Below are 26,809 nucleotides of genomic sequence, written 5' to 3' on the forward strand. Positions count from 1 at the left end.
TACTATGAGAAAGATGATACTAAGCTTGAATTTAAACAAAAATACTGAGGCACTCAAGAGAAGAACAGCTACACTTTTTGAGCTATGTTTATGCAGAAGATTGTACTGTCACAAAAATGGAGTTTATTCTCCTAGCTCATTTATTTTATTTATTTGAGGACCGAGAAATCTGTCTAGGAACAACTACAGCATTCGAAAATCGGATAATGGGTCATCCCCTCTACCCTACTCCACTTAAATACCAAGCTTAATTTGCATGGCACGTAGCTCAAGCCCGTGACTTAATCACAAGTCCTTCCCTTTTCCACTTGAACTAAGGCCCTGTGTGCTCTCCTAATCAAAGGTTTTAAGAACTTTTAGTTAGCACTCTTTTCAATTGTACCTAACAAACAATATTGCCAATACAACAAGGCTAAATGTACTAAACAAACAATATTGGCAAGAAAACAAAACAAAGATGATTAGAGGAAACAAGGGGAACGTGGGCGAATTGTATACCGCAGGGGCATCATTGGATCAGACAGAAAAAGTGGCTTGGAACAAGCACATTGCTATATAGCAGTCAAGGATGTAAACAAAATCCATGAACTCAGAAACATGCCTAAGAAACCTTCTCTCAAGGTAAGTGAAGCTCCAATGAGTGAATGACGTCGTGCGCCCTTGCAGTATGGCCCGTTATTGGTTTTCCTTAAAAGTTGAAAGTTCTCCCAGAAATACCAGACTAAAATTTGCAGGTAAATGATTGAATGAAATGATCTATTTCTTCTTCCTTTTGTCACATATAAAGAACACAACAAAGGCAGCTGCGATTCCTGCAGTAATAAACAAGACACGGTCAGAGCACCGGACATGGGATCCCGGCTTTCGTTGTTTGGAGTGCTATTTGCATCAGCTCTGAAGAGAAACAGAGAAGCGCAGGTGATATGGATGTGGGGGGTGGGGGATAGAGAAGAGAGTGCATACCTATGCCGAACAAAATCCATGGTGAAATGGTGCCGAGGATGCTTAGAATTAATAGAGAGAAAACCACCTATTGCATCAGCCAGATGAAAGATTTCACAACTTAATAGATGAAATGCCAGATCACAGCAAGATCCAAATACAGCTAGTCCTATTACTTTTGGCCAACAGAATGCCTAGAAAGTCCCATGTTGTCTGGATTCAGCTTTCGTCAGGATTGAGGTGTTTATTTTGTATCATTTCACTTGGTCTTATTTAGTAGCTAGTGATCATCCAATAATGATATAAAACACTCCTTCTGATATATAGCTAGTAGTGATTCCATCTCCATGGACATGGTCAAACCATCAGAGTCGATCTCAAGTAATTTGGGATTGAGGGGTTAGTTGATTGCTCAATTAATATTTTGATTGAGAGTATCGCTGCTATTGTTTGAATTTACATCATTATATGAACTTGAATTCTTGAAACTTATTGCAGTTGTTTTCAAAAATCTACATGCAAGTGCCAAATATTTCGAGACATCACCACACAATGCTGTTCCGTAAAATGGATGGGACGGACTTAAAGAAAAGGTAAAGAATTTCATATGATAATTCGTTTGTATTTTATCAGAAAAGAACATGCCTATTCAATTCATAACCATGGCTTCGTACTACCTTCTGAAACTAAATAGTAAGGTGTCACTATCAGTCAATCACAGTTTTGCTCTCACAAGAAATGGATATTATGAAATAGAAATTACCATGAGGAAGAACATCCAAAGAGATGCAGATGATTTAGAAGGACCTTCCTTTCCTGGCCCGTGTTCAGCTCTCAAATGTGGATAGGACTCAAGTGTCCTCCTAAGGCCCTCCTGAAGAAAATAGAGTCACGCCTTAAAACTAAAACGAATTATGTAATGAGAATAAAAGCAAAAATAAACAGCAGAAAATGATCGAGTGTAAATAAATGAGGCCCCACAGCAAAATGGTAGCTTTAAAAGATCTAACGTACAATTGTAACACATGAATATCAGTGTCTTATATTAAACATAAGTTGAAAGTCACATGTACGACATATTTGACAGGAAGATGTGCTCATTCCTGCAGTAATGATGCGGACATTCAGAAATTTTCTGGCACTTAATATCAACGGCAAATAATAGATTTTGCAGAAAATAGTTTACCATACTTTTACCACATGAAAAGATCCACAAAGAAGTTGCAAAGAGAGAAAACAATGCAGAAAAGACCATAACAATACCTAAAAAAATTGGGAGCATCTGAGACAGACATGGTATGGCTAAATTTTATAAGGAATTATCAGAAGCAATTGATTGACTGCAAGGGAAATACAGGAACCTGAAGTGGGACAATAGGTGCGTATCCTATTCGATCACTTGCTTTTGAACAACTAAATGTTCTGCTACGGGACAGGAGTCTGATTCTTGAAGGAGTCAACTGTGGAACCTTCATTCCGTAAGGAGCTAACAGCTTATAAGTCAGCTCCACCAAATGCGCAATTGGCATCATAACAGATGCAGGAATCTTGATACTTGGCCTGCATACACAGCATTTGGTAAACAGGATAGGGAAGACAGATGCTATCTGGTAGACTATTATGCAAACAATAATTCTTTTTCTTTGATCTAGTAACCCTGATCCCCCCTCCTGAACACCCTGCCCAGGAGTTGACTGTGTCCCTTTGCTCTCTCAGTGACTCAGAACTGCCAATTTATAGTTGGAGGTGGAGGACCCTTTCTCTTCTTATAGCCCGTTTGGCCAAGCTGCAAAAATCAACTTATTTTGAGAAGTGCTTTTTTTCAAAAGTGCTTTCTCAAAAGTTCTTTTGGTGAGAAGCAGTTTGTGTTTGGCTAATTAGTTTGAAAAGCACTTCTGAGCAGCAATTAGTGTTTGGCCAAGCTTTAAAAAACTGCTTCTAAGTGTATTTTTCTCAAAAGTGCTTCTCAAAAAAGTGCTTTTGGAGAGAAGCTACTTTTTTCTGCTTCTCCAAAACTGCTTCTGCTTCTCCTCAAAAGCACTCTTTTTCCTTCCAAAAGCTTGGCCAAACACCTCAATTTTTGGCCAAAAATGCTTTTGGCAAAAAAAAAAAAACACTTTTGGCCAAAAAGAAGCTTGGCCAAACAGGCTATTAGAAAGAAGAGATGAGTTATACAAAACTTATGTATTAATAGACAAATGCTGTTGAATATATCAGATGTATATGCAAATACCAATGATAAAAAATACAGTCTCAATTAACTAGGAATTATATAAGGGTTGGTCTACGGTTACAAACTCACCAAAGGAACCCCTCCTCCCGATCATACAAACATTCAGACATATTAATACAGCTCTTCTGATGAGCAAACTGAAGGTTTGTCAAGTTTGATAGTCAACACCAAACCTAAATTGAATAATAATGTTCTGTATAAACTTATCCATCGAGGGCGGAGAAAGGCAGAAAACATTAAGGGTTATATGGAATGCTGCTCTTTATCTACTTAAGGGACAGTTTGCTCTCTCCTAACTCATTAAACTACATCCCAAAGTTTTCTAACAAGTGACTTCTTTAATTATAATTTCATGAGGGTACTGGATAAACGCAAAACCTTAATGATATTTGTTTAATGAAGTTTCTCACTAGTTCTTCAGTGTGACCAAGAATATCCTTTTCTCCATCTGTGGACTTAAACCTTTAGAGTAATCAAATTCTTTTTCAGAATTACAATAAAGGGATGTGGCAATTCTACTTCCAAAAAGGAGGAAATACCCTGTAGCAAAATTTAGAAAACTTTGCAGTATAAGACATTATAGATATTTCAGGAGAACGGTAAACAAGATTGTAAAAAGAACAAAAAAAAATCAGGGTGCAGAACTTCAAATGAGAATACCTGTCATAGCCAAGACCTTCAAGAATAAGCGAGACAAACTCCCAAAACTTAATGGGCTCCATGTTTGTGACAAAATATGCCTGCAAACACATTTGTTGATCTAAGATTTATCTAGCAAAGCTCACACTCAAGAATTATTAAATCCCATATAATGCTTTTCTCTTTTTCCACAGACACCATGACACGTAAGAAAACATGTACACTCATAAACTTTGTGCATGTCAAAATGTAATCACTTTGACATATCACTTCATTCCAAACCCCATCCCCAGTTGCAGGATAGCAAAAACATAGAGATTGAGAAAGTGGGGAGAAGAAAACTATGCTGTCTGACTACCAAAAGAAAAAGAAAAGAAGAAAGGTAACCCCTTTTTGAATGCTTGCTGTAATATTAAATTGGAGAGAGAAGATGAAACAAAATTATGACTTCGCACAAGGGTTGAGGTCCCTGACCAGCAAATGAATAGGAAAACTGGCGGGGTGGCTCTTATTTTATTGTTTGCTGTACAATTATGGGCCCAAATACAATGGATGCACAAGTATGTCCCTCCTAGTTAGCGTTCAGGTATGATTTCAAGAGAAAGGGAGGAAACGGGGAAACCTAACTTACAGAGACATAAAGACTAATGTATGGCCACACAACAGCTGGTAACCTTAAATAGTTAAAACCCCTAGAGAATTCAGATTTTCATGGAATCATAACTAGCTAAGAGATATCTTGTTTACGCAAACATACAAGTAAACTTCGAAACTAAGGAGAACCTAAATGAAATTAATGAGTTTCACCCAATCTATGGAGTTCTAGTATGCAGTATATGCATTTGCTAAAGCTAAAACTTGGCATCATTTAGGTAAACTTAATTTAGATAGCTCAAGCTTTTTTGCCGCATGAGATCAGGTTGATCATTTTTTTTGCAAGCATATTACAATCATGTGGGATGGATACAAGAGATGAGACTTGAATGGAAACTCAAAAATCTCCAGTGCATTGCAAATCATGGATCTTTCCATGCATAAGGCCACTACTTAAACAATTTTGAAAAACAGAAATGCAATTGATATTAAAGCACATGGCACAGGTCAGATACTGTAGTTGCTTGCATTAAAGATTTTTCAAAAATTACTGAATATGGAAAAACAAAGAAACATTACATTCCCAGCAGCTTTCTCTGCAGCTGCTCCTCCTGATGCTAGAGCTCGTTCTGCACACACATGAGCATGTGCTACATTCTCCACGTAAGTGAAATCATACATGTTGTTGCCATCACCAATAATGAACTGTTTAAAAATTAGAGAATCAAAACTAAAAGTCAACCAAATAGTGAAAAGATGGTAGAATACATCTGCAATTTGCCACTCTTCAACTCCTTTAAGTAGGTTAATTTGCCATAGAGAATGACAATAATAATAAGTGACATGGAAGAGAACGTACAGACCACTTGTTAAGTTCCTCAAGATAGATCTAATCAATGCTATACAAGCTTCCAACTATTACAACAGTATATCGACCTATTATATATGTCTAGTTTCGGATGTAAAGGCTTGCATATAACACAAATCTGATGTGGACTGAAAAGATGCACAAGTAACCAAAATGAGGCTCTAAAATCACCTTCGATTTTCCTGCCTTTGCAGCTGCAACTAGTGAAGGGACGAGCAGCCTATCACCAGGGCCAAAAAGACTGCTAGGTCTAATGCAGCATGTCAGCAGCCCTTTGGTACCATTTGACTTGATAACAAGTGCCTCTCCTTCAGCTTTGGTTGCAGAGTAGAAATCATTATGCTGAAAAATTTTGTCAGTAACAAGAGTATGGTTATACGAGGATTTATTTTTCACTTGGATGGACTATACAGCAGAGGAAGGCACTACCTTAGCAGGATATGGCAGTGATTCATCCCCATTTAGAATTCCATGAACTCCATCAAACACCACACTGGGAGAGCTGGTGTAAATAAGTCTTTTCACTTTCAGCTCAATGCAAGCATCAATTATATTCTGGGTTCCTTCACGTATATTTATGCAATTAAAAAGAGGGATATATAAAAATTTCATGTACAGACAGACAATAAAAGAGCATTAAGAAGTTGTGACAATAGAACTGCTGCCGTAACTTCAGAAAGATCATTTTTCTTCTTAACATATTTTTTAAAGCTTTCCCATTACCTTGCACATTAACTGAATAGTGGAGCTGGTGGTTGTTGATTGATGAATCTGGAGCAGCCATGTGGAAGACAACCTCAGCTCCTTCACAAGCTGCAAATATCAAATGAATAATTAAGACACAACAAGGTAATAAAATGGGCCATCTCCTATGTCACATGGACTCGGGCATAAATGATGGCCGATAAGTATCTGGTACAGATATATGTAGGGTACGTCAAGTTTTTAGCGAGTTTCTAGTGTATCTTGAAAGATACATATACGTGAAATTACAGTGGCGGAAGCAAGATTTTCACCAAGGGGATTTAAGAAATTTGAAAGAAAAAAAAAACATGAAGGAATTAAGGGGATTCAATAGCTAATATAATATATATATATATATATATATATATATATATATATATATATATATATATATATATATACAAATAACCTTTTAACCTTATCTATATAGTGCAATTTTTCGGCGACTGAACTCCTTTCCGCCACCCTGGCTCCGCCCATGCATATATCCAAGTAACATTTATTTAGCATGGATACTTGGAGCAAACGAATACTCCATGCAACATAAGTAATTTCAGATACTAAAGTCAAAAAGATAATGATATCCAAGTACATCTGATACAAGGCTTACTTTATATAAAACAATTGGAACATAAGAAATCATCTAATTGATTCCACACTAGAGCTGAAAACAGATGGAACCTTAATTGATAAACTAAAGCTGGAAGAACTAGTAACCTCCTCCAAACATCTTAGACATGGTAATAGAAGAAATTCTAGTAAATAAGTAACCAATATAAAACCAAAACAACCACATTCAAGAATCAAAAGTTCTGGATTTTGGGTGGAAAAAACAACTAAAAATTCACTAGAAAAAGCAATAAAACCATATTCAAGAACTAGTAACCTCCTCTAAACATTTTAATAGAAGAAATTACTACTTTAGAAGTTGTAATTTTTGGGTGTCAAAAACAACTGAAGATTCAGTTGAAAAATCAGCAAATGAAGAATGGACCTTTGAGGACTTGGGATTTGTTACGAAGATCCATGGATACATACACAGCACGGCCTGATTGGAGGGCTTGACCAAGTATACCCTTTTCCTCAGCAGGCTCAAGTTTAATGGACGGACCCAAATCGGCAATGCGGACATGATAGATTTCATAACGAATCAGCATTTCCACTAAATGCCGAGCAGCAAAGCCTCTTCCACCAGTCACCACACACCATTTCTCTTCTCCTTCACCCATTTACAACAACAATACGGTAAAATGTACAATGCCCAGCAGTTCGGTTGTAGGAGATTCTTGAACGTGAAGTGGGCGATCCAAATAGAGGAGATTCCCTCTGCTGTATTTTGATTGTACACTTGTCCTGTCGCATAGAGGGAAGATTTTTTTTTTTTATTATTATTTGATCTAAGAAGAAAGTAGAAAGATTGAATTTTTGACCAATATTGTGTCTTCTTCGAGGATAGTTCGAGGATAGTTCTATTTTGGTCCCTCAAATATAACCTTGAGCATATTTTGTCCCTTAAGTATGCTAAAGTGGAGCACCTTTAGACTAACTGACATAATGTGTTCGAAACTAACGTTGTTACCTAACTCTGATTCATGAAGCAAATCTTCTGCTTTGAAGCAAAACATTTCCTCTCCTTTTATTATATAATACAAATTATCACTTTAATTTCTTATTTTTAGATAATGTCTTCTAAAATTTTGACCTTGAAAATATCCCTTTCTGTGCATGTTTTCAATGAGAAAATGACATAGTATAGCCGCTGCAAAAATAATAGCCGAAAAAATATATAAAATATGTATGTTTATATATATATATATATATATATATATATCATTTTTATATCTCTATATATATATATATATATATATATATATATATATACTTTTAAAAATTTCGATTGATTTTTCCAAAAAGAAAAGTTAAAATTTGAAAATAAAAATATAGCTACCTGGATCACTTCTAGACATATTATTGAAGCAAACGAATAATCAGGTTGTATTATCACTTTTAACCCGTACCAGAAACTATTTACATCTGGTAGCCGAAAAGTATATAAAATCGGTATAATTTTTGTATATTAACATACAAAATGTACATATATACAAAAAAATATATAAATTTTATACATTTTTTCCGCCGTTATTTTTACAACGTTTATACAGTGTTATTTTCTCATTGAAAACTGACACAAAAAGGGATATTCTCAAGGTCAAAATTTTAGAAGACATTATCTAAAATAAGGAATTAAAGTGATAATTTGCGTTCCAATAAAAGGAGAGGAAACGTTTTGCTTCAAAGCAAAAGATTTGCTTCATGAATCAGAGTTGGGTAACACCATTAGTTTCAACATAATATCAGTGAGACTAAAGGTGCTCCACTTTAACATACTTAAGGGACTAAATATGCTCAGGGTTATATTTGAGGGACCAAAATATACCTACCTTCATAGATAAGGGACAATATTGACCAAAAACTCTAGAAAGATGGGCATTACTCTTTGCTTCCATTTAATCGATCTATATAGCCTTTACAAAACATCGTTCGCCTTTTTTAACCTTTAAATTTTTATTTCATATTGGATAAAATTATAATTTTTTCCAAATTTAGAAGTTTTAAATCAACTACAATATTATGTATTAAATTTTTCCTTATTTAAACTACTCCTAATAATAGGGAGTTTAAAATCAATTTGGATTTACCTTATATAAATTATTCCTTACTTGAACCACAAAATTACTAATCTATGTTTGTTTATATATAAAGGAATAGTAGGACAGAATTTCCTCATGGCCTTCATGTACTCTAAAGTAAAAGAACCACCAATGTAAGTAACTTTTTACACCTTTTTTATTTTTTATTTTTTATTTTTCGCTTTTATCAAACACTACGTCTTATTACTTTAATCTGGTATAATACTTGAATGTGTATCCGATTTTCTGTCTTGTTCTTCGATATTCTCCAGCTATTTGTTTGTTTCTTATTTATTATTGTTTGTTTTAGTTTTTGATTTTATACACAACAATACTTTCAAAAGGTTAAGGAAAATTAATGATGATAGATAAGATTCCGTTTGGGTTCACTTAATTGACATATTAATATCCGTAAATTGAGACGAAAAGGCAGGTAATCTTTATACAAGAAAGCTTAGTTGGTTATCAACTTTTAATTGGTTGTCTTATTTGGTGATTGTAGTTTGCCCAAGGAAGTTGGGAGCTATAGGTTGCGATATTAATGTTTTGATATTTTAGCTATGTGGTTTTTGTGGAAGCATTGATGGGTATAGAGTAGCTATTTGGGAGCGTTTTATCTCTCAATGTAAAAATTTTCGTTGCTAATTCAAATTTCATCAGACCTTATCGGAGCGAAAAATTTAAAAAAAAATTGATATTACTATTGTTGAAATATTTCAATCATGTTTTCTTTGCTGATATATTTGAACTATGTGTTTGTGCAGTCGTAATATGTATCCGACTTTAGTTTCTTCTCAATTTGCGATTTACTCGCACTTGGACAATAATGCTGGAAAACGTAATATGATGTATTATTTATACTTTTATGTTTTATCCAAATAACTCTTTAAAGAATTATAATAAAAATATTTTTGTATTCTTTATTTAGTATTAGATCACAAAATAACAACACGTTCCATAAAATATTCCCTCATAACTCATCCGAAATCACAATAAAGGCATATGAGCAATGTTTTAAAAGGCAGGGGCGTGAGGCGAGGCGTTTTACCTCTGACGAGGCGAGGCGTAAGCCCTGAGACATGCGTAAGTCCCATGGATCTTTAAATTTTACTAATTTCATGATTTTTTAAGATAGTATAAAATAAAAAATAATTATAAAAAGTACATTAAAATCACAGAATTATAACAAATAATATATTAATAAATTATAATTCAACTATGAATAATACGAAAAGTATGACATATATCATAACAAATAGTTGCAATGTCGTTACAACTTAAACATCAAAAGTAATGTATTCGATACGAAATCTTATATGTATCTCTTAAGGAGTAATGAATCTTGAAAGAATTTCGATATTATAATTTGATATTTTTCTTAAAATACTCCTTTTCTTTAATATGCTTTCTATTTGAAAGAGAATTTTTATAAAAATATAATTCACAATTTAAATATGATTCTCAAACATCATTCATTTTTAAGTTTCAACAAGTTAATAAAGTGACACATAATTCACCATACAATACCATGATAAAAATTATTTGTACATAGTTACTAGTTAATACTGAGCTACAAAATTAATAAGTATTGTATCTTGTAAACGTGAAAAAAAATAATTAGAAAAATAATTATAAAAAAAATTATGGACTATTATATAGTAAAGACATAACAATAGTTAATAAATAAATACTTTTTAAATGAAAGATTTATTTAAAATTAACTATCATAGTAGTCTTAGTGGATAACGTGCAATAATTTTTATTTTAATTATGACAAAACTCCCAACTTAATAATTTATACTTAAGAAAAAAGTAATTTTGAGTAGTGAACGATTTATTAAGAAAATTTGAAGATTTACAAAGTTAGTTACATTCAATTGCATAAAGTTCTATTAGGCGAGCCCAGTACGCTGGTCGTTGGGCGTGTCCGGGGCGTAAGCCCCGATGGCCGAGGCGTAAGTCTCACGGAACTAAGCCCCACACATAAGTCCAGGGGCGTTTTACGAGTGCTCCGCCTCGGGGAGAGTCCCAATTCTGCCTTTTAAAACAGAGCATGTGAGAATTCAATGCGAGATTTCTTTCTTTATTGAGCTAGCTAGATTGGATCAAATTATAATTTTCATAGATTTTGTTAATGGTATATAGTGATTCTTATTTCTTTAAGATTTACAAAGAATTTCCATTTGCCCTTGTTTTGGGAACATGTTCCGCATGGATGATTTCACCTATTAGGTATTTTTACTATTTGAAAAAAAAAAATCTTAGTAAATAAAAATATAATTATGATTAAATATTTAAATATTTTTTCTGGAATTTACACTCTAATTTATAATTTAAATATAATATTTATATAACATTTTAAAAGTTTTTACTCATATAGATAGGTTACACGCGCAACACGCGTATCATAAGACTAGTACTAGGTAATTTCATTCACAACAATGTCACAAAATTATTTTTTTTATATTGAAGTAATTGAATTGTTTTTATATATTAAAGTAACTAAGTTTATTCATTAAAATCATATAACTTTAGGCACTATAATAGCAAAATACCTTGATGAGTAGTTATTGTCATTATAGTAAATAAAGTTTAGAAAAGAACTTATTTCTTTTTTTAGTCTATTTCAAAAAGAGGGAATCCCTTCTATATTTAGAAATAATTTAACTTTAAAATTTTTCTTTTACCCTTAGAGATATAATTTATAGTCACACAAATATCTACGGATTATTTTAGACCATAAATTTCAAAAGCCTTTTTTTTTCTTAAACTCCAAATAAATTGAAACGCGAGGAGTATTATATTAGTAATGTTTAATTACTTTAATATATATTTATAATCATAGTGGATAAAATCTAATAATTTTTCTGTTATAATGGGTAAAGTTCAATTAATATTTTATGACAACAAATAGTTTTATGACTTCTTTTTAAAATGTGGATAAAGTTCAGTAATCATTTGCGAAATTAACCGGTATTTGTCAACCAAGTAGTTAACTGAAAGATTAGTCTGATTGTGACGACCCGGACGGTCGTCTCATGAGTTGCCGCCCCGTTTTTCCCGTTCCTACTTCTATTTGCATTAATTATTGGTTTCATATATGATCGGGTTGGTTGGCTCGGGTTCGGAAAGGTTTTGAGAAGGTTTGAGACACTTAGTCTCTTTTAGGAAGGCTTAAGTTAGAAAAGTCAGCCGGAAGTTGACTTATGTATTAGAGGGCTCGGATGTGAGTTCCGACGGTTCGGATAGCTTCGGGAGATGATTTGGGACTTAGGAGCGTGATAAAAATGTATTTTGGAGGTCCGGAGTAGATTTAGGCTTGAATTGGTGAAATGGAGTTTTTGGCGTTTTCCGGTTGATAGGTGAGATTTTGATATAGGGATCGGAATGGAATTTTAGAAGTTGCAGTAGCTTCGTTATGTCATTTGGGATGTGTGTGCAAAATTTCAGGTCATTTGGATGTGGTTTGGTTGGATTTTTTATCAAAAGCGGAATGCGGAAGAATTTAGAGCCTTAGGCTTGAATTTGATGAGTTTTCGTGATTTTTGATGTTGTTTGAGGTGTTTTGAAGATTGGTACAAGTTTGAATAAGGTTATGGAATATGTTTGTGCTTTTGGTTGAGGTCCCGGGGGCCTCGGGGTGATTTCGGATGGTCAACAGAGAAGTCTGGACTTTGTTGCAGCTGCTAAATTTGCTGCTTCTGGTATTTTCGCACCTGCGGATTGGGGACCGCAGGTGCGGCGCCGCATGTGCGGTTAATTTGTCGCAGAAGCGAAAAGAGCACTGAGGAGCAGAGACCGCAGAAGCGGTTAGACAGGCCGCATCTGCGATGTCGTAGATGCGGGGATGTGGTCGCAGATGCGATTGTTGGCCAGTTAAGTGATTTTCGCAGAAGCGGAGGAAGGACCGCATATGCGATACCGCAGAAGCGGCTAGGGAACTGCAAATGCGGAAATGTCTGGTCAGAGGGTTTATCACTTTTAACACAAAATTTTGAAGCTTTGGGCGATTTTGAAGAGAGGAAATCATTGTTCTTCATTGAGGTAAGGATTTTGGACCCTAAAACTCGATTATTTGTGATTAAGGAACAAAATATCAGTGTTAAATTCATGAAATCAGTAGAAAAAAGGTGGAGTCAGGGCTTGAGATTAAGAGACCTTATACGGATGATTTGAGGGATCAAACGAACTCCAATTTTCGAGTTCTTTATATGTACGGACTCGTGAGATGATGAAGAACATTTTGGTATAAAGTTTGTCCAGTTACGGGATGCGGGCCCGGGGGTCGGGTTTTGACTGATTTCGGGTTTTGTGCTTAAAATCGAGATTTTTCAATTGGAATTCATTCGTTTAGCATAATTTAATGATAAAAATATGAACTTGGTAGATTTGGAGCACTCGGAAGTCGTTTCGAAGGGCAAAGGCGTTGCAAGCTAGATTTCAGGGCGGATTGATGTGAGTAATGATTTTAAATACTATTCTGAGGGTATGAAACCCCGGAATTTCACAGCGTACGACTATGTTGAGGTGACTTACACGCTAGATGACGAGCGTGGGGTAGAGCACTGCTGGGGATTGTGACCTAGTCCATCCCGAATGATTATTTTACTGTTTATTGATAGTTAATTATTTAATATTATTATATTTTGGGCTAAATGCCATATGTGGGCTTCGTGCTAGCTGTTTGAACCCTTAGGGGATTTTTAAATGATATTTTTCTCACTGATTGATTTCATACTGGTGCTCAGTCATACTATATTTTACTATTTTAAAGACTCAGCTATGTTATTCTGATTTAAACACATTAAATGATATTTTCAAAAGTATTTGAGATGAGCTTCATATTTTACTGTGGCCCGAGGGGCTTATGAGATTCTGACTGAGAAAGGCCGAGGGCCTGTGTTGTGAGGATACATTTGGGTCAGGCTGCACGCCGCAGCAGTGATACATTGATTATGATAATGAGGCCGAGGGCCTAAGATTGTACGCCACGAGATGGCATGAGATTTATATGAGGCTGAGAGCCTGTTTATGATGCCACGAGATGGCTTGATTATCCGCTTGGGCCATAAGGGGCCCCTCCCGGAGTCTGTACACCCCGAGTGAGCGCGAGTACCCATTGTGATATGAGACATTGGCCCGAGGGGCTGGTATTGTTCTGTGACGTTGCCCGAGGGGCTGATTCTATTGTTACTGTGCCTGAGGGGCGGTTATTATGTGTTTACTTCTCTGTTGTTCTCCCTGCATATTGTTTAACTGTTTAAAGAATGTTTATGAGATTTTACTGCTTAATTATATTTATTGATTTTGCTATGCCTCTTTAGCTTAATGTTGTGCCTTACGTGGTTTTATATTACTCAGTCTTCATTTATTTTTATTACTCACTGAGTTGGAGTACTGACTTTACTCCCTACACCCTTGTGTGCAGATTCGGGCGCTACAGCTCCTGCTCCTGAGGGTTGATGGTTCCAGCATGTCTTCGGAGATTTACTAGGTAGTTGTTTGGCGATTCGCAGCCCAGTGCATTCTCCCTCTATTTCAGTTTTCTTTTGATTCAGTTATTTAGTATTGGACTAGACTTCAGACTGTTAGTATTATTTTAGATGCTCGTGACTGGTGACACCCCGATGTCGGGTTGTGTTGGTTTTATTTTCGCAATTTATATTGTTATTTTTGGGATTTATTCCAATTAAAGACTTTGGCTTATTATTTTTAACTGCTTTAAGTGAATTGGAAGTGTGTCGGCTGGCCTTGTCTTCACGAGAGGCGCCATCACGACCGGATTAGGATTTAGTGTCGTGACAAGTTGATAATAGAGCCTAGGTTACATTGGTCTCACGAGTCATGAGCAGGTTTAGTAGAGTCTCGCGGATCAGTACGGAGACATCTGTATTTATCCTCGAGAGGCTGCAGAACCTTTAGGAAAATTCCATATTCTTGAAATTCTTGTCGTACGAAGTTGCTGATCCGAATACTAAACTTCTTTTATCCTATTCTCTCACAGATGGTGAGGACACGCTCTACTGGTCAGGGCGGACGACCACCAGCACCATCAGCGGGAGCCACTAAAGGCCGAGGAAGTGGCCGAGGACGTGGTAGGGGCAGAGGTACAGCCCCCGCAGCAGCTAGGACAGCACCTGCAGACCCACCAGCCGCCCCAATTTAGGGTCAGGTCCCAGTGGTGGACGCTCCAGCGGCACCAGCTCAGGCACCAGCTGTGCCCATTGTTATTCCGGGCCTTCAGGAGACTTTGGCCCAGATATTGACAGTATATACTAGCCTTGCTCAGGCGGTCGCGGTTTCTAATGTCGCAGCTACTTCTCAGGCAGGGGGAGGCTCTCAGACTCCCGCCGCCCGTACACCAGATCCGGTGGTTCAGGGAGTGTAGACACCGGAGGCACCACTAGCCCAGCCGGTGGCAGCTGTTCAGGGTTATGTAGCTCCTGTTATGCCGGAGGATGAGCAGCGTAGATTGGAGAGGTTTGGCAGACTCCAGCCTCCTACTTTCAGTGGTGCAGAGGGCGAGGATGCTCAGGGTTTCTTAGACAGATGTCAGTGGATTCTTCACATTGCGGGTATTTTAGAGACCAGCGGGGTTGCATTCACGACCTTTCAGTTTACCGGAGCTGCCTTCACTTGGTGGGAGGCATATGAGAGGTGTAGGCCTGTTGGTTCGGCACCTCTGACTTGGCAGCAGTTCTCCGCCCTATTTTTGGAGAAGTATGTCCCACAGTCCCGCAGGGAGGAGCTACGGAGGCAGTTCGAGCAGCTACAACAAGGGGAGATGACAGTTACCCAGTATGAGATGAGGTTCTCGGAGTTGGCTCGACATGCTATTTGGCTGGTTGCTACTGAGAGAGAGAGAGAGAGAGAGGATCAGGAGGTTTGTTGATGGCCTCACTTACCAGCTTCGGGTTCTCATGACTAGGGAGAGGGTGTCAGGTGCTACATTCGAGGAGGTTGTGGATATTGCTCGAGAGATTGAGTGAATTCGTTGCCAGGAGCGCGAGGAGAGGGAGGCTAAGAGGCCTCGAGGACATGGTAGTTTTGCGGGTGCTCCTTCTAGGGGCTAGTTTCAGCACGGCAGAGGCCGACAGTTCCGACATGGTCAGTCAGCTTGCCCAGGTTATCGTGGGGCATCCTCAGGCCATAGTTCTCACGGTTCTCAGCAGGGCCATTCTTCACTTAGTTCACTTCCAGCCCAGGGTTCGTCTCGTGCTCCATCGGTTCAGGATCTTTCTACGCAAGGGGTTTCTGCTAGTCATACCGGTGCTAGGGGTTCCCAACAGTCCCCATCTCCAGCACCGGGGAGTTGCTATAAGTGTGGAGAGATGGGCCACTTATGGAGGTAGTGCCCTCGTTGTTCTCAGCAGAGGGGTCAGTTGTCAGCCTCAGCCCCAGCCTTTTCACCACCTACCCAGCCAACTAGGGGTGGGGGACAGTTATCTAGGGGTCGCCCCAAAGGGGGAGGTCGATCCGGAGATGGTCAGGCTCGCTTCTATGCACTTCCAGCTAGGCCCGATGCGATTGCTTCAGATACGGTGATTACAGGTATTATCTCAGTTTGCCGCAGGATGCTTCTGTGTTAATTGACCCTGGATCTACTTTCTCTTATGTGTCGTCTTATTTTGCCCATTATCTGGATATGCCCTGCGAGTCCCTTGTTTCTTCTGTTCATGTTTCTGCACCGGTGGGCGATACTGTTATGGTAGACCGTGTGTACCGATCGTGTGTTGTGACTATTGGGGGTCTGGAGACTCGAGTGAATCTGTTATTATTATGTATGGTGGACTTCGACGTTATTTTGGGCATGGACTGGTTATCTCCGGGCCAGGCTATTCTGGACTGTCATGCCAAGACAGAGACTTTGGCTATGCCTGGTGTGCCACGGATTGTGTGGCGAGGTTCGACCGATTATGTTCCCAACAGAGTGATTTCTTTCTTAAAGGCCCAGCGTATGGTTGGGAAAGGTTGTCTTTCATATCTAGCTTTTGTGAGGGATGTCGGTGCAGAGACTCCCAATATTGATTCTGTTCTAGTTGTGAGGGATTTTCCCGACGTATTTCCTGCGGACTTGCCGGGTATGCCACTGGACAGGGATATATATTTTGGTATTGACCTGGTGCCGGGCACTCAGCCCATTTTTGTTCCACCATATCGTATGGCACCAGCGGAGCTAAAAGAGTTAAAGGAGCAGCTTCAGGAACTTCTGGATAAGGGGTTCATTCGTCCTAGCCTGTCACCATGGGGTGCGTCGTTTCTCTTTGTGAAGAAGAAGGATGGCACGATGAGAATGTGCATTGATTACAGGCAGTTTAATAAGGTAACAATTAAAAACAAGTAACCTTTGCCTCGCATCGATGATTTGTTCGACCAGCTTCAGGGAGCAAGAGTATTCTCTAAGATTGATCTCCGCTCAGGTTATCACCAGTTGAAGATCAAGGACTCGGACATTCTTAAGACAGCTTTAAAGACCAGATATGGTCATTATGAATTCTTGGTGATGTCTTTCGGGCTAACCAATGCCCCAACAACGTTCATGCATTTGATGAACAGTGTGTTCCGACCGTATCTCGATTCGTTTGTCATAGTCTTCATTGACGATATTCTGGTATACTCGCGTAGTCAGGAGGAGAACGCGGAGCATTTAAGAATGGTGTTGCAGAGATTGAGAGAGGAGAAGCTTTATGCAAAGTTCTCCAAATGTGAGTTTTGGCTCAGTTCAGTGGCTTTTTTGGGGCACGTGGTGTCCAGTGAGGGTATTCAGGTGGACCCGAAGAAGATAGAGGCGGTTCAGAGTTGGCCTAGACCGTCCTCAGCTACAGAGTTTCACAGTTTTCTCGGCTTGGCGGGTTATTATCGTCGGTTTGTTCAGGGATTCTCGTCCATTGCATCGCCCTTGACCAAGTTAACTCAAAAGGGTGTTCCATTTCAGTGGTCTAATGACTGTGAGGAGAGCTTTCAGAAGCTCAAGACTGCCTTGACCACAACTCCAGTGTTAGTATTACCATCAGCTTCAGGTTCTTATACCGTGTACTGTGATGCTTCGAGAGTTGGTATTGGGTGTGTTCTGATATAGGAGGGGAGAGTTATTGCTTATGCTTCTCGTCAGTTGAAGCCTCATGAGAAGAACTACCCTGTTCATGATTTGGAGTTGGCTGCCATTGTTCACGCGTTGAAGATTTGGAGGCATTATTTGTATGGTGTGTCTTGTGAGGTGTATACCGATCATCGTAGCCTCCAGCACTTGTTCAAGCATAAGGATCTCAATTTGAGGCAGCGGAGGTGGTTGGAGTTGCTTAAGGATTATGACATTACTATTTTGTATCACCCGGGGAAGGCCAATGTAGTGGCCGACGCTTTGAGTAGAAAGGCGGTAAGTATTAGGAGTTTGGCGTATATCCCAGTTGGGGAGAGACCTCTTGCAGCCGATGTTCAGGCTTTGGTCAATCAGTTCGTGAGGTTGAATATTTCGGAGCCCAGTAGGGTATTGGCTAGTGTGATCTCTCGGTCTTCCCTATATGAGCGCATCAAAGAGCGCCAGTATGATGATCCACATTTGCTTGTCCCTAAGGACAGAGTTCAGCATGATGATGCCAGGGATGTGACTATTGGAGATGATGGGGTGTTGAGGATGCAGGGCTGGATTTGTGTGCCTAACGTGGATGGGCTTCGGGAGTTGATTCTGGAGGAGGCCCATAGCTCGCGGTATTCCATTCATCCAGGAACCGCAAAGATGTATCAGGATCTGAGACAGCATTATTGGTGGAGGAGAATGAAGAAAGACATTGTGGGATTTGTAGCTCGGTGTCTCAATTGTCAGCAGGTGAAATATGAGCATCAGAGACCGGGTGGCCTGCTTCAGCGGATGGATATTCCAAAGTGGAAGAGGGAGCGGATCACTATGGACTTTGTAGTTGGACTCCCACGGACTTTGAAGAAGTTCGATGCTATTTGGGTGATTGTAGATCGGCTGACTAACTCCGCGCATTTCATTCCTATTTGTACTACTTATTCCTCTGAGCGGTTAGCAGAGATATATATCCGGGAGATTGTTCGATTGCATGGTGTCCGAGTTTCCATCATTTCAGATAGGGGCATTCAGTTTACTTCACAGTTTTGGAGGCCTGTACAATGAGAGTTGGGCACTCAGGTTGAGTTGAGCACAGCTTTTCACCCTCAGACGGACGGGAAGTCCGAGCGCACCATTCAGATATTAGAGGATATGTTACGCGCTTGTGTTATTGATTTCGGCGGGTCATGGGATCAGTTCCTACCATTTGCGGAGTTTGCTTATAATAACAGCTACCAGTCGAGTATTCAGATGGCTCCATATGAGGCTTTGTATGGGAGACGCTGTAGATCTCCAGTTGGTTGGTTTGAGCCGGGCGAGGCCAGGCTATTGGGTACAGATTTGGTGCAGGATGCTTTAGACAAGGTGAAGGTGATTCAAGAGAGACTTCGTACAGCGCAGTCGAGACAAAAGAGCTATGCTGACAGGAAGGTTTGTGATGTGTCCTATATGGTTGGTGAGAAGGTTCTGTTAAAGTTTTCACCCATGAAGGGTGTTATGAGGTTTGGAAACAAGGGTAAATTGAGTCCACGGTTCATTGGACCTTTTGAGGTACTTCAGAGGGTTGGGGAGGTGGCTTATGAGCTTGCTTTGCCACCCAGCGTGTCAGGTGTGCACCCAGTATTCCATGTTTCTATGCTCCAGAAGTACATTGGAGACCCGTCTCATGTTCTGGATTTCAGCACGGTTCAGTTGGAGGGTGATCTGACTTATGATGTGGAGCCAGCTGCTATTTTGGAGCGTCAGGTTCGGAAGTTGAGATCAAAAGATATAGCTTCAGTGAAAGTGCGGTGGAGAGGTCGGCCCATGGAGGAGGCTACCTGGGAGACCGAGCAGGAGATGCGGAGCAGATATCCTCACATATTCGAGGCTTCAGGTACGTTTCTTGACTCGTTCGAGGACGAATGTTTGTTTAAGAGGGGGAGGATGTGACGACCCGGCCGGTCGTCTCATGAGTTACCGCTCCGTTTTCCCCATTTCTGCTTCTATTTGCCTTAATTATTGGTTTTATATGTGATCGGGTTGGTTGGATCGGGTTCGGAAAGGTTTTGAGAAGGTTTGAGACACTTAGTCTCTTTTAGGAAGGCTTAAGTTAGAAAAGTCAACCGGAAGTTGACTTATGTGTTAGAGGGCTCAGATGTGAGTTCCGACGGCTCGAATAGCTTCGGGAGATTATTTGGGACTTAGGAGCCTGATAAAAATGTGTTTTGGAGGTCCGGAGTAGATTTACGCTTGAATTGGCGAAATGGAGTTTTTGGCATTTTGCGGTTGATAGGTGAGATTTTGATATAGGGGTCGGAAAGGAATTTCGAAAGTTGCACTAGCTTTGTTATGTCATTTGGGATGTGTGTGCAAATTTTCAGGTCATTTGAACGTGGTTTGGTTGGGTTTTTTTATCAAAAGCGGAATGCAGAAGAATTTAGAACCTTAGACTTGAATTTAATGAGTTTTCGTGATTTTTGATGTTGTTTGAGGTGTTTTGAAGATTGGTACAAGTTTGAATAAGGTTATGGAATATGTTTGTGCTTTTGGTTGAGGTCCCGGGGGCCTCGGGGTGATTTCGGGTGGTCAACGGAGAAGTCTGGACTTTGTTGCAGCTGCTAAATTTGCTGCTTCTGGTATTGTGAGCATGTGATTTTTGCCCCACATGAATTACTCCTATAGAATCCCAAAGAATTAGATTTTTCTTTTAATTGTTTGTTGTTTATAAGGAACTATTGTAGAATTTTCTTATTTATTTGTATTTTTCTGTGCATGTTTAATTTTATCTAATTCATGAAAAATACAAAAATATATTGCATTTACATTTAGGATTTATTTTTACATTTTTAGGTTGATTAGTAAAATAGTTTGTTCTATAAAAATGAAAAATCACAAAAAAGTAACTCATTTTGCATTTTTAACTTTTTAATTTTAGATTTTGTAGTTTTCTTTTAATTTCGGAGTTATTTAATTTTTGTAAATACTATGACTAGTAATTAGGCCCCGGTTTGGATTCAGGCCCCGGTTTGGATTCAGGCAGCCTGTTTTGGCTTAGGCTAGGGAGGGTAAGTAACAGGGTCTTAAAGGTTAGTTTGGGGAGTCTGGACAAAAGAATCTTGTGTAACTGATTTAGGAAGCTACCTGGAAGGTGGGGTTGGGGCTAGTTTCAATAAACAGAACTTAAAATTGGGACTAACCTGTAAAAATGAAAATTTGAAAAGGGGGCAATGGGCAAAATCTTGAACCATTTCTGTTGCCCTAGAGTTTCTCTATAAAAGGCAAGTTTCTTCATTTTCAAGTCAGATTTTAGAGAGAATTACAATATTAAAAAAGCTTAAAAAACGGCTGAGTTTGAAATACTGCAAAACCCTTTGCATTTTTGGTAGAAATTAGCTTGGTTTGCTGTTTATCTTCATAAGTTTGAAACATTTCAAGAGTTTTCTGGTTTATTCTGGGTTCATAATAGCTTGGAAGGACTGATTGTTGCTGCTATTTGACTGTGTTGGTACTGCTGATACATTGCTGTTGTTTCCTCCTACTCTCAGGCTCATTTTTCTTGTTGTTTGTTGCTGTAACCAGGTACTCACTGCACCTCATTGACATGCTGAAATGAAAGGGTTCGAAGCTGTTTGATTGAGTCAAAAATCAATGACATTTTTGTTTATTAGATGTTATTTCTGCAACCATTTGCTTCTGTAATTAATAAATTTTTCTTCATATGTATGTTTGCTCCTTTCTATTGTAGCTTTAAGTTTTGTTTGTAGTACTGGATAAATACCTTCCTTCAATCGTTTGGTTTAAATGAGTTGAAGTTCTGTTCGTATGTATGGGCTATCCTTCAGTCATTTGGTTTAAATGAATTGAAATGTTGTTTGTATGTATGGGCTATGGGAGGTCCGTGCAGTTAGAACATTCAGTAGAACTAAATATGTTTTAGATCTACTTTAGTCTGTTGAAATCAGTGTTTGTTTGTGGTAATTTTGGTTTGAATCTCCTGAGGTGACATGTATAGGTTTGGGATAAAACTTTCAGTTGGAGTCTATATTAGTAAGTGTATTCTTCTATTTGAAACCACGTAATGCTTTGGTTAGAAGTCATGGATTGTATTAGATTTTAGATGACAAGATGATTGTGTATGAGTTGTTGTCATATTAGGATTATATCTTCATCATAAAAATGTGATTTGGCACCAGAATGCACTTTGCATCTATTTAAAGACAGTCATTATTCGTTTTAATCTCCAGAGTGTCATGAAGAAATGTAGTTTGCATCAATTATATGTGCTGAATCGAGCAACTAGGCTATAACGTTTGGCCCAGTTGTGTCAAAAATATCGTTCTGCTGTCCACTTACGCATTATGGGCTTCACGTGAGCCCAGTCTCCCCCTTGTCTTTGGATACATAAACGTTCAGGAGAAATGTTGGGCCTGTTACTGGTTTAGTCTTTCCAGGCAACCAAATGCTTAGCTTCAATTTAACACGAGCCTGTTAATTATTAAGTTAAGTTTGAACATTAGGCTAAAATAATTTCAAATTCCTTTAAGTATTCATTAATTAGTTAAACTCTTTCTGTCACGACCCCAACCCCAATCGTGATGGCACCCAACACATTGCTAGGCAAGCCCGACCAATTCAATAACCTTGACCATTTATACAACTCATGAATTTATTTAACACAGGTAAATTACTAATTCATAATACTGAATATCTGAAATAAAGTTCAAACATGCGGAAAACCCAAGTAGAAATACTACTACACAGCCCGAAGAATCCGGTGTCACAAGTCTGAGCCTCTAATACACGGGTGTCAACCTACTAAATATTGCTCTAAAGAAATGCGAAAATAAAGCAAACAGGTTAGATGGGAAGATCAGGACTGCGGACGTCATGCAGCTACCTTGCTGTTCCCAGATACGATGCTCGGCAGAGAAATTCTCACTCAGCCTCCGTGGTTGCACCTAGATCTGCACACAAGGTGCAGGGAGTAATGTGAGTACTTCCAACCCAGAGAGTAATAAACATAAATAAGGGTTGAGAGTAAGAAATCCTGGATAGGCACAATGTAAGCTATAATTACAGCAGTTAAATCCAGATAATATCAACTCAATAAACCAATGAAAACAATTATGGAAATACCACAACAGGTAAATAAGTAAATGGCAATCAAATATGCAACGCAACACATAAACCGGTACTCTCTAGTACCCGCTGCGGCGTGCAGCCCGCTCCATTTATTTATCGTCGACGGCGCTCACTAGGGGTGTGCAGACTCCGGGAGGGGCCCCTTACGGCCCAAGCACAATAATAAGCCATCTCGTGGCATCAACTTGGCCCTCGGCCTCATATGAATATCAATATCATACCGCTGCGGCGTGCAGCCCGATCCCATGCTCAGTCCAAAATCACATAAGCCCCTCGGGCACAATTAGGTAGAAATATTCAGCCCGAACTTCACTAAAAATATCAATTAAGTTTCAAGTTTAAGAAAAGGTGGCTGAGTTTGCAAAACAGTATCAAATACTAGGACTGAGTTCAATTATATGTAAAAATGGTAAGAAACCAGTAAGAGCAATCCCTGAAGGATTCAATCAGTTGGCACGAGGCCAAATTATGACAATTAATCCTTTTTTTATAAGGATATCAACTAAGCTTCAATCAATTAGGTAGTAATTTTATTAAGCGGGACGGACCAAGTCACAATCCCCGACGGTGCTCTACCCCACGCCCGTTATCCGGCGTGCAAGTCACCTCACATAGCACTACGATGTGCAAATTCGGGGTTTCAAATCCTCAACACAACATTTGCATCTATTACTAACCTCAAGCTGGCCAAAATCCTAGCTCGCTATGCCCTTGCCTCTTCAATCGACCTCCTCGCGCGTCGAATTTGACCAAAACCACAACGAATACGTCACAATATGCCAATGGAACAATACTCAATCGAAAACGATCGAAAAATAGCGAAAATCTCGAAATTAGTAAAAATCCGAGCCCTGGGCCCACTTCTCGAAAATCAGAAAATTTACCATCAACGGATTCCTTATCCCGCCACGAGCCTATACATATAAAGAACACCAAAATCGGAGTCCAAATGACCCCTCAAATCCCCATTTTAACTCTCTTAAGTTTCAAGCCCTAATCACCATTTTTGTCTATTGATTCCTTGAGTTTTCAGCTCTAATCTATGCATTTACACCATAAAATCGTGTTTTTGACTCAGAAATCCTTACCTCAAATAAGTCCCTTGATTTCTCTCTTCCAACTCGCCCAAATTCTCCAAGTCCGAAGTGAAAATTATGAAACCCTTTGAAAGTTCGCGAAGGAGAAATAAAACATCACTGACCAGTTATTTCCGCATCTGCGGCTCCTTAGCCGCATCTGCGACTTCCACTTTTGCGGTTAAGTGTCGCTTCTGCGGAATAAACCGCTTCTGCGGTGAAAAAACCGCTTCTGCGCCCCCTGCATCTGCGATTCCATTTTCGCATTTGCGGTTTCCCTGAAGATCTCCAAACTCCGCATCTGCGGTCGCTTAGTCGCATCTGCGACTCCACAGATGCGGTCAGCCTATCCGCTTTTGCGTTCCCTGCCGCTTCTGCGGCTAACATCTCGCTTCTGCGGTACCGCTTCTGTGGTCCTATTTCCGCAGAAGCGAAAATACCAGAAGCAGCTGCAATTTTCTTAAGTTCTCAAACCAAACTCCCCGTTAACCATCCGAAATCATCCCGAGGTCGCCGGGACCTCCGCCAAAAGCACCAACACCTCCTATAACATCATTCAAACTCTTTCCGATCATAAAAACACCTCAAACAACACTAAACCATCATTTCTCATCGAATTCAAGCCTAAGTTCTTCAAAAACTTCCGAAATACGCATTTGATCAAAAACCCAACCAAAACACCTCCGAATCACCTGGAATTTTGCACCCACATCCCAAATCACCCAACGAAGCTACAGGAACTCTCGGAATTCCATTCCGACCCTCGGATCAAAATCTCACCTATCAACCGAAATTCGCCAAAATACTAACTTCGCCAATTCAAGCCTAAGTCTACACCGGACCTCCAAAATCATTTCCGATCACACTCCTAAGTCACAAATCATCCCCCGAAGCTAACCAAACCATCGGAATCCACATCCGAGCCTCCTAACATATAAGTCAATGTCCGGTTGACTTTTCCAAAATAAGCATTCCTTAAAGAGACTAAGTGTCTGATTTCCTTCTAAAATCAATCCTAATCAACTCGTTCACACAAGACACTTATAATGAAGCACAAAGAAGCAGGAAATGGGGAAAACGGAGCGGTAACCCGTGAGACGACGGGTCGGGTCGTCACATCCTCCCTAACTTAAACAAACGCTCGTCCTCGAGCGTACCCAGAGTTGTCCTAGAAGCCAACCAATAGCTGAATGACCTTACCAAGCATATACCTGGGGGTGATCCCCCGTCACCCTATCTCACATAGGTCCGATAACACATTGTAACTGCAATTTCATAATCCAATCTAGCCCATAAACTTTAGAACCACATTTCCATTTCTAAGATCATACACAAGATCAGAACCTCCCATCTATATTCAGAACAAGCCCGAACTAGCTGTAATAACCCATACCTACAACCTCAGGTGCAATTACCTGATATTCCACATAACTCAAACACATGTAGCGATAACTTCCATTCACAGCAGCTGCACACAAGGCCTGAATACCGGTAGAAAACCTCTTAACAACTAAAGTTTCATTCCAATACTTTTACATATACTGCAACTGATAACTAAAACACACAGCAAGCCATCACCATTTCTCAGATCAACCATTCATGAAACCACTTCTCCTTTAGCAAATACTACATCAAATTTCTTAGCCGAAGCTCGATATTATCCTTCCAACATACTGAAATCGAATCTGCTCGTACTCATTAAAGATCCCAACGATCTCATCTCATCAACACACTACTTTGGTGACATTACACATTAGTACAGGCCTAAGCCACAACTCGCACAATATGCGCACTAATAAGCAACAGTCCGAACATACTCAAATCATGAAAATGGCTCAAATGAAAGAGTTGTACTTCAAGCCCTCCAGTACCACCACAACACAAAACTAAGAACCCGTCTCTTATTATAAAGACAGAACACACAAATCTACTCGCAGTATCATACCTCCACATAACTTCGTCCCAATGCGTGACCTCATCAAGTACGAACCGCTTAGGCAATAAGCCACCCCGTACATAATCAAAAGTCTCGTATGATGCCACAAAGTGCCGATAGGCTACCGATTAAATCGCGGTATAAAAAGGAAGACGAACTCTGGAAGGAGCTGCCTAGCTCACGCACTAATATGTGCTCTCCTTAGAAAATAGGAAGTAAGGCATACAAAAATAGCATATAGAAAACTATGCTCAATGTCAAACTGTTGCGGCGCGCAACCCGATCCAAATAACACACTCATGGCGGCGTGCCACCCGATCCACACATAACACTCACCTAAAGAGGTGTACATCGAGCTAATTTTCTCATTAATATAAAATACCAAATTTCGGTCACAAGCACGCTAAGTGCATAATACCATCCCTGAGGGGACATATAGCGCTATAAGCTACCAAAACTCAAGCTCAACTGAGGTGAGATATACAATCTGAATCTCGAGAGCCATTTTGCTCAAAAACATCATTTAGCCTGATCAAATGAACAGAACCACCCGTGCCTCGTTAGCACTCTGACACCGCAGGATATGACCTCATCATAATACAAGCAAGCATCTTCCTGCTCTATGCACCGAGCATTCTTTACCAACAACAGCTTAAGACATCCTGTGATTCTCACACATCTATGAAGCACCATATAACCTTTGTCAAAATTTTGCTTCACTCGTGCCATCCTCGACTCAATTTCCACAACCAGAACTGATTCGCCAGCATGCCTCAAACCGGAACCAACATAGCACATAACCGTACAATTAGCTAATCAATAGCAAACTCCCCAACATGGCTCGAAGCCATAGATCAAAACACTCCCAACAACTCATAACGCGCATACTC

The 26,809-nt window shown here is 39.4% G+C and overlaps 1 protein-coding gene across 1 annotated transcript; it reads right to left on the reverse strand.

Moving 5' to 3' along the window:
• Window positions 1-340: 340 nt before the first annotated feature.
• LOC109210739 (3beta-hydroxysteroid-dehydrogenase/decarboxylase-like) lies at window positions 341-7,413 on the reverse strand. Its single transcript, XM_019374197.1, has 10 exons — window positions 7,015-7,413; window positions 6,000-6,089; window positions 5,706-5,839; window positions 5,448-5,618; window positions 4,988-5,113; window positions 3,836-3,915; window positions 2,304-2,502; window positions 1,706-1,816; window positions 964-1,030; window positions 341-812 (listed from the first exon to the last, which is right to left on the reverse strand). The coding sequence occupies exons 1-10, from the start codon at window positions 7,247-7,249 to the stop codon at window positions 757-759; spliced, it is 1,269 nt and encodes a 422-aa protein (XP_019229742.1). The 5' UTR covers window positions 7,250-7,413; the 3' UTR covers window positions 341-756.
• Window positions 7,414-26,809: the final 19,396 nt, after the last annotated feature.

Source organism: Nicotiana attenuata, unplaced genomic scaffold (genome assembly GCF_001879085.1).
Source record: "Nicotiana attenuata strain UT unplaced genomic scaffold, NIATTr2, whole genome shotgun sequence".
In the NCBI taxonomy this organism is placed as follows: Eukaryota; Viridiplantae; Streptophyta; class Magnoliopsida; order Solanales; family Solanaceae; genus Nicotiana; species Nicotiana attenuata.

What these genes read in the sequence shown, in the direction of transcription:
- LOC109210739 (XM_019374197.1), bottom strand. Translation starts at nt 7,249, where the DNA reads ATGGGTGAAGGAGAAGAGAAATGGTGTGTGGTGACTGGTGGAAGAGGC. An exon ending in CAAAGGCAGGAAAATCGAAG is followed by an intron (nt 5,114 to 5,447) that starts GTGATTTTAGAG and finishes ATTTTTAAACAG; the next exon opens with TTCATTATTGGTGATGGCAA. An exon ending in GAAGGTCTTGGCTATGACAG is followed by an intron (nt 2,503 to 3,835) that starts GTATTCTCATTT and finishes CTGTGTATGCAG; the next exon opens with GCCAAGTATCAAGATTCCTG.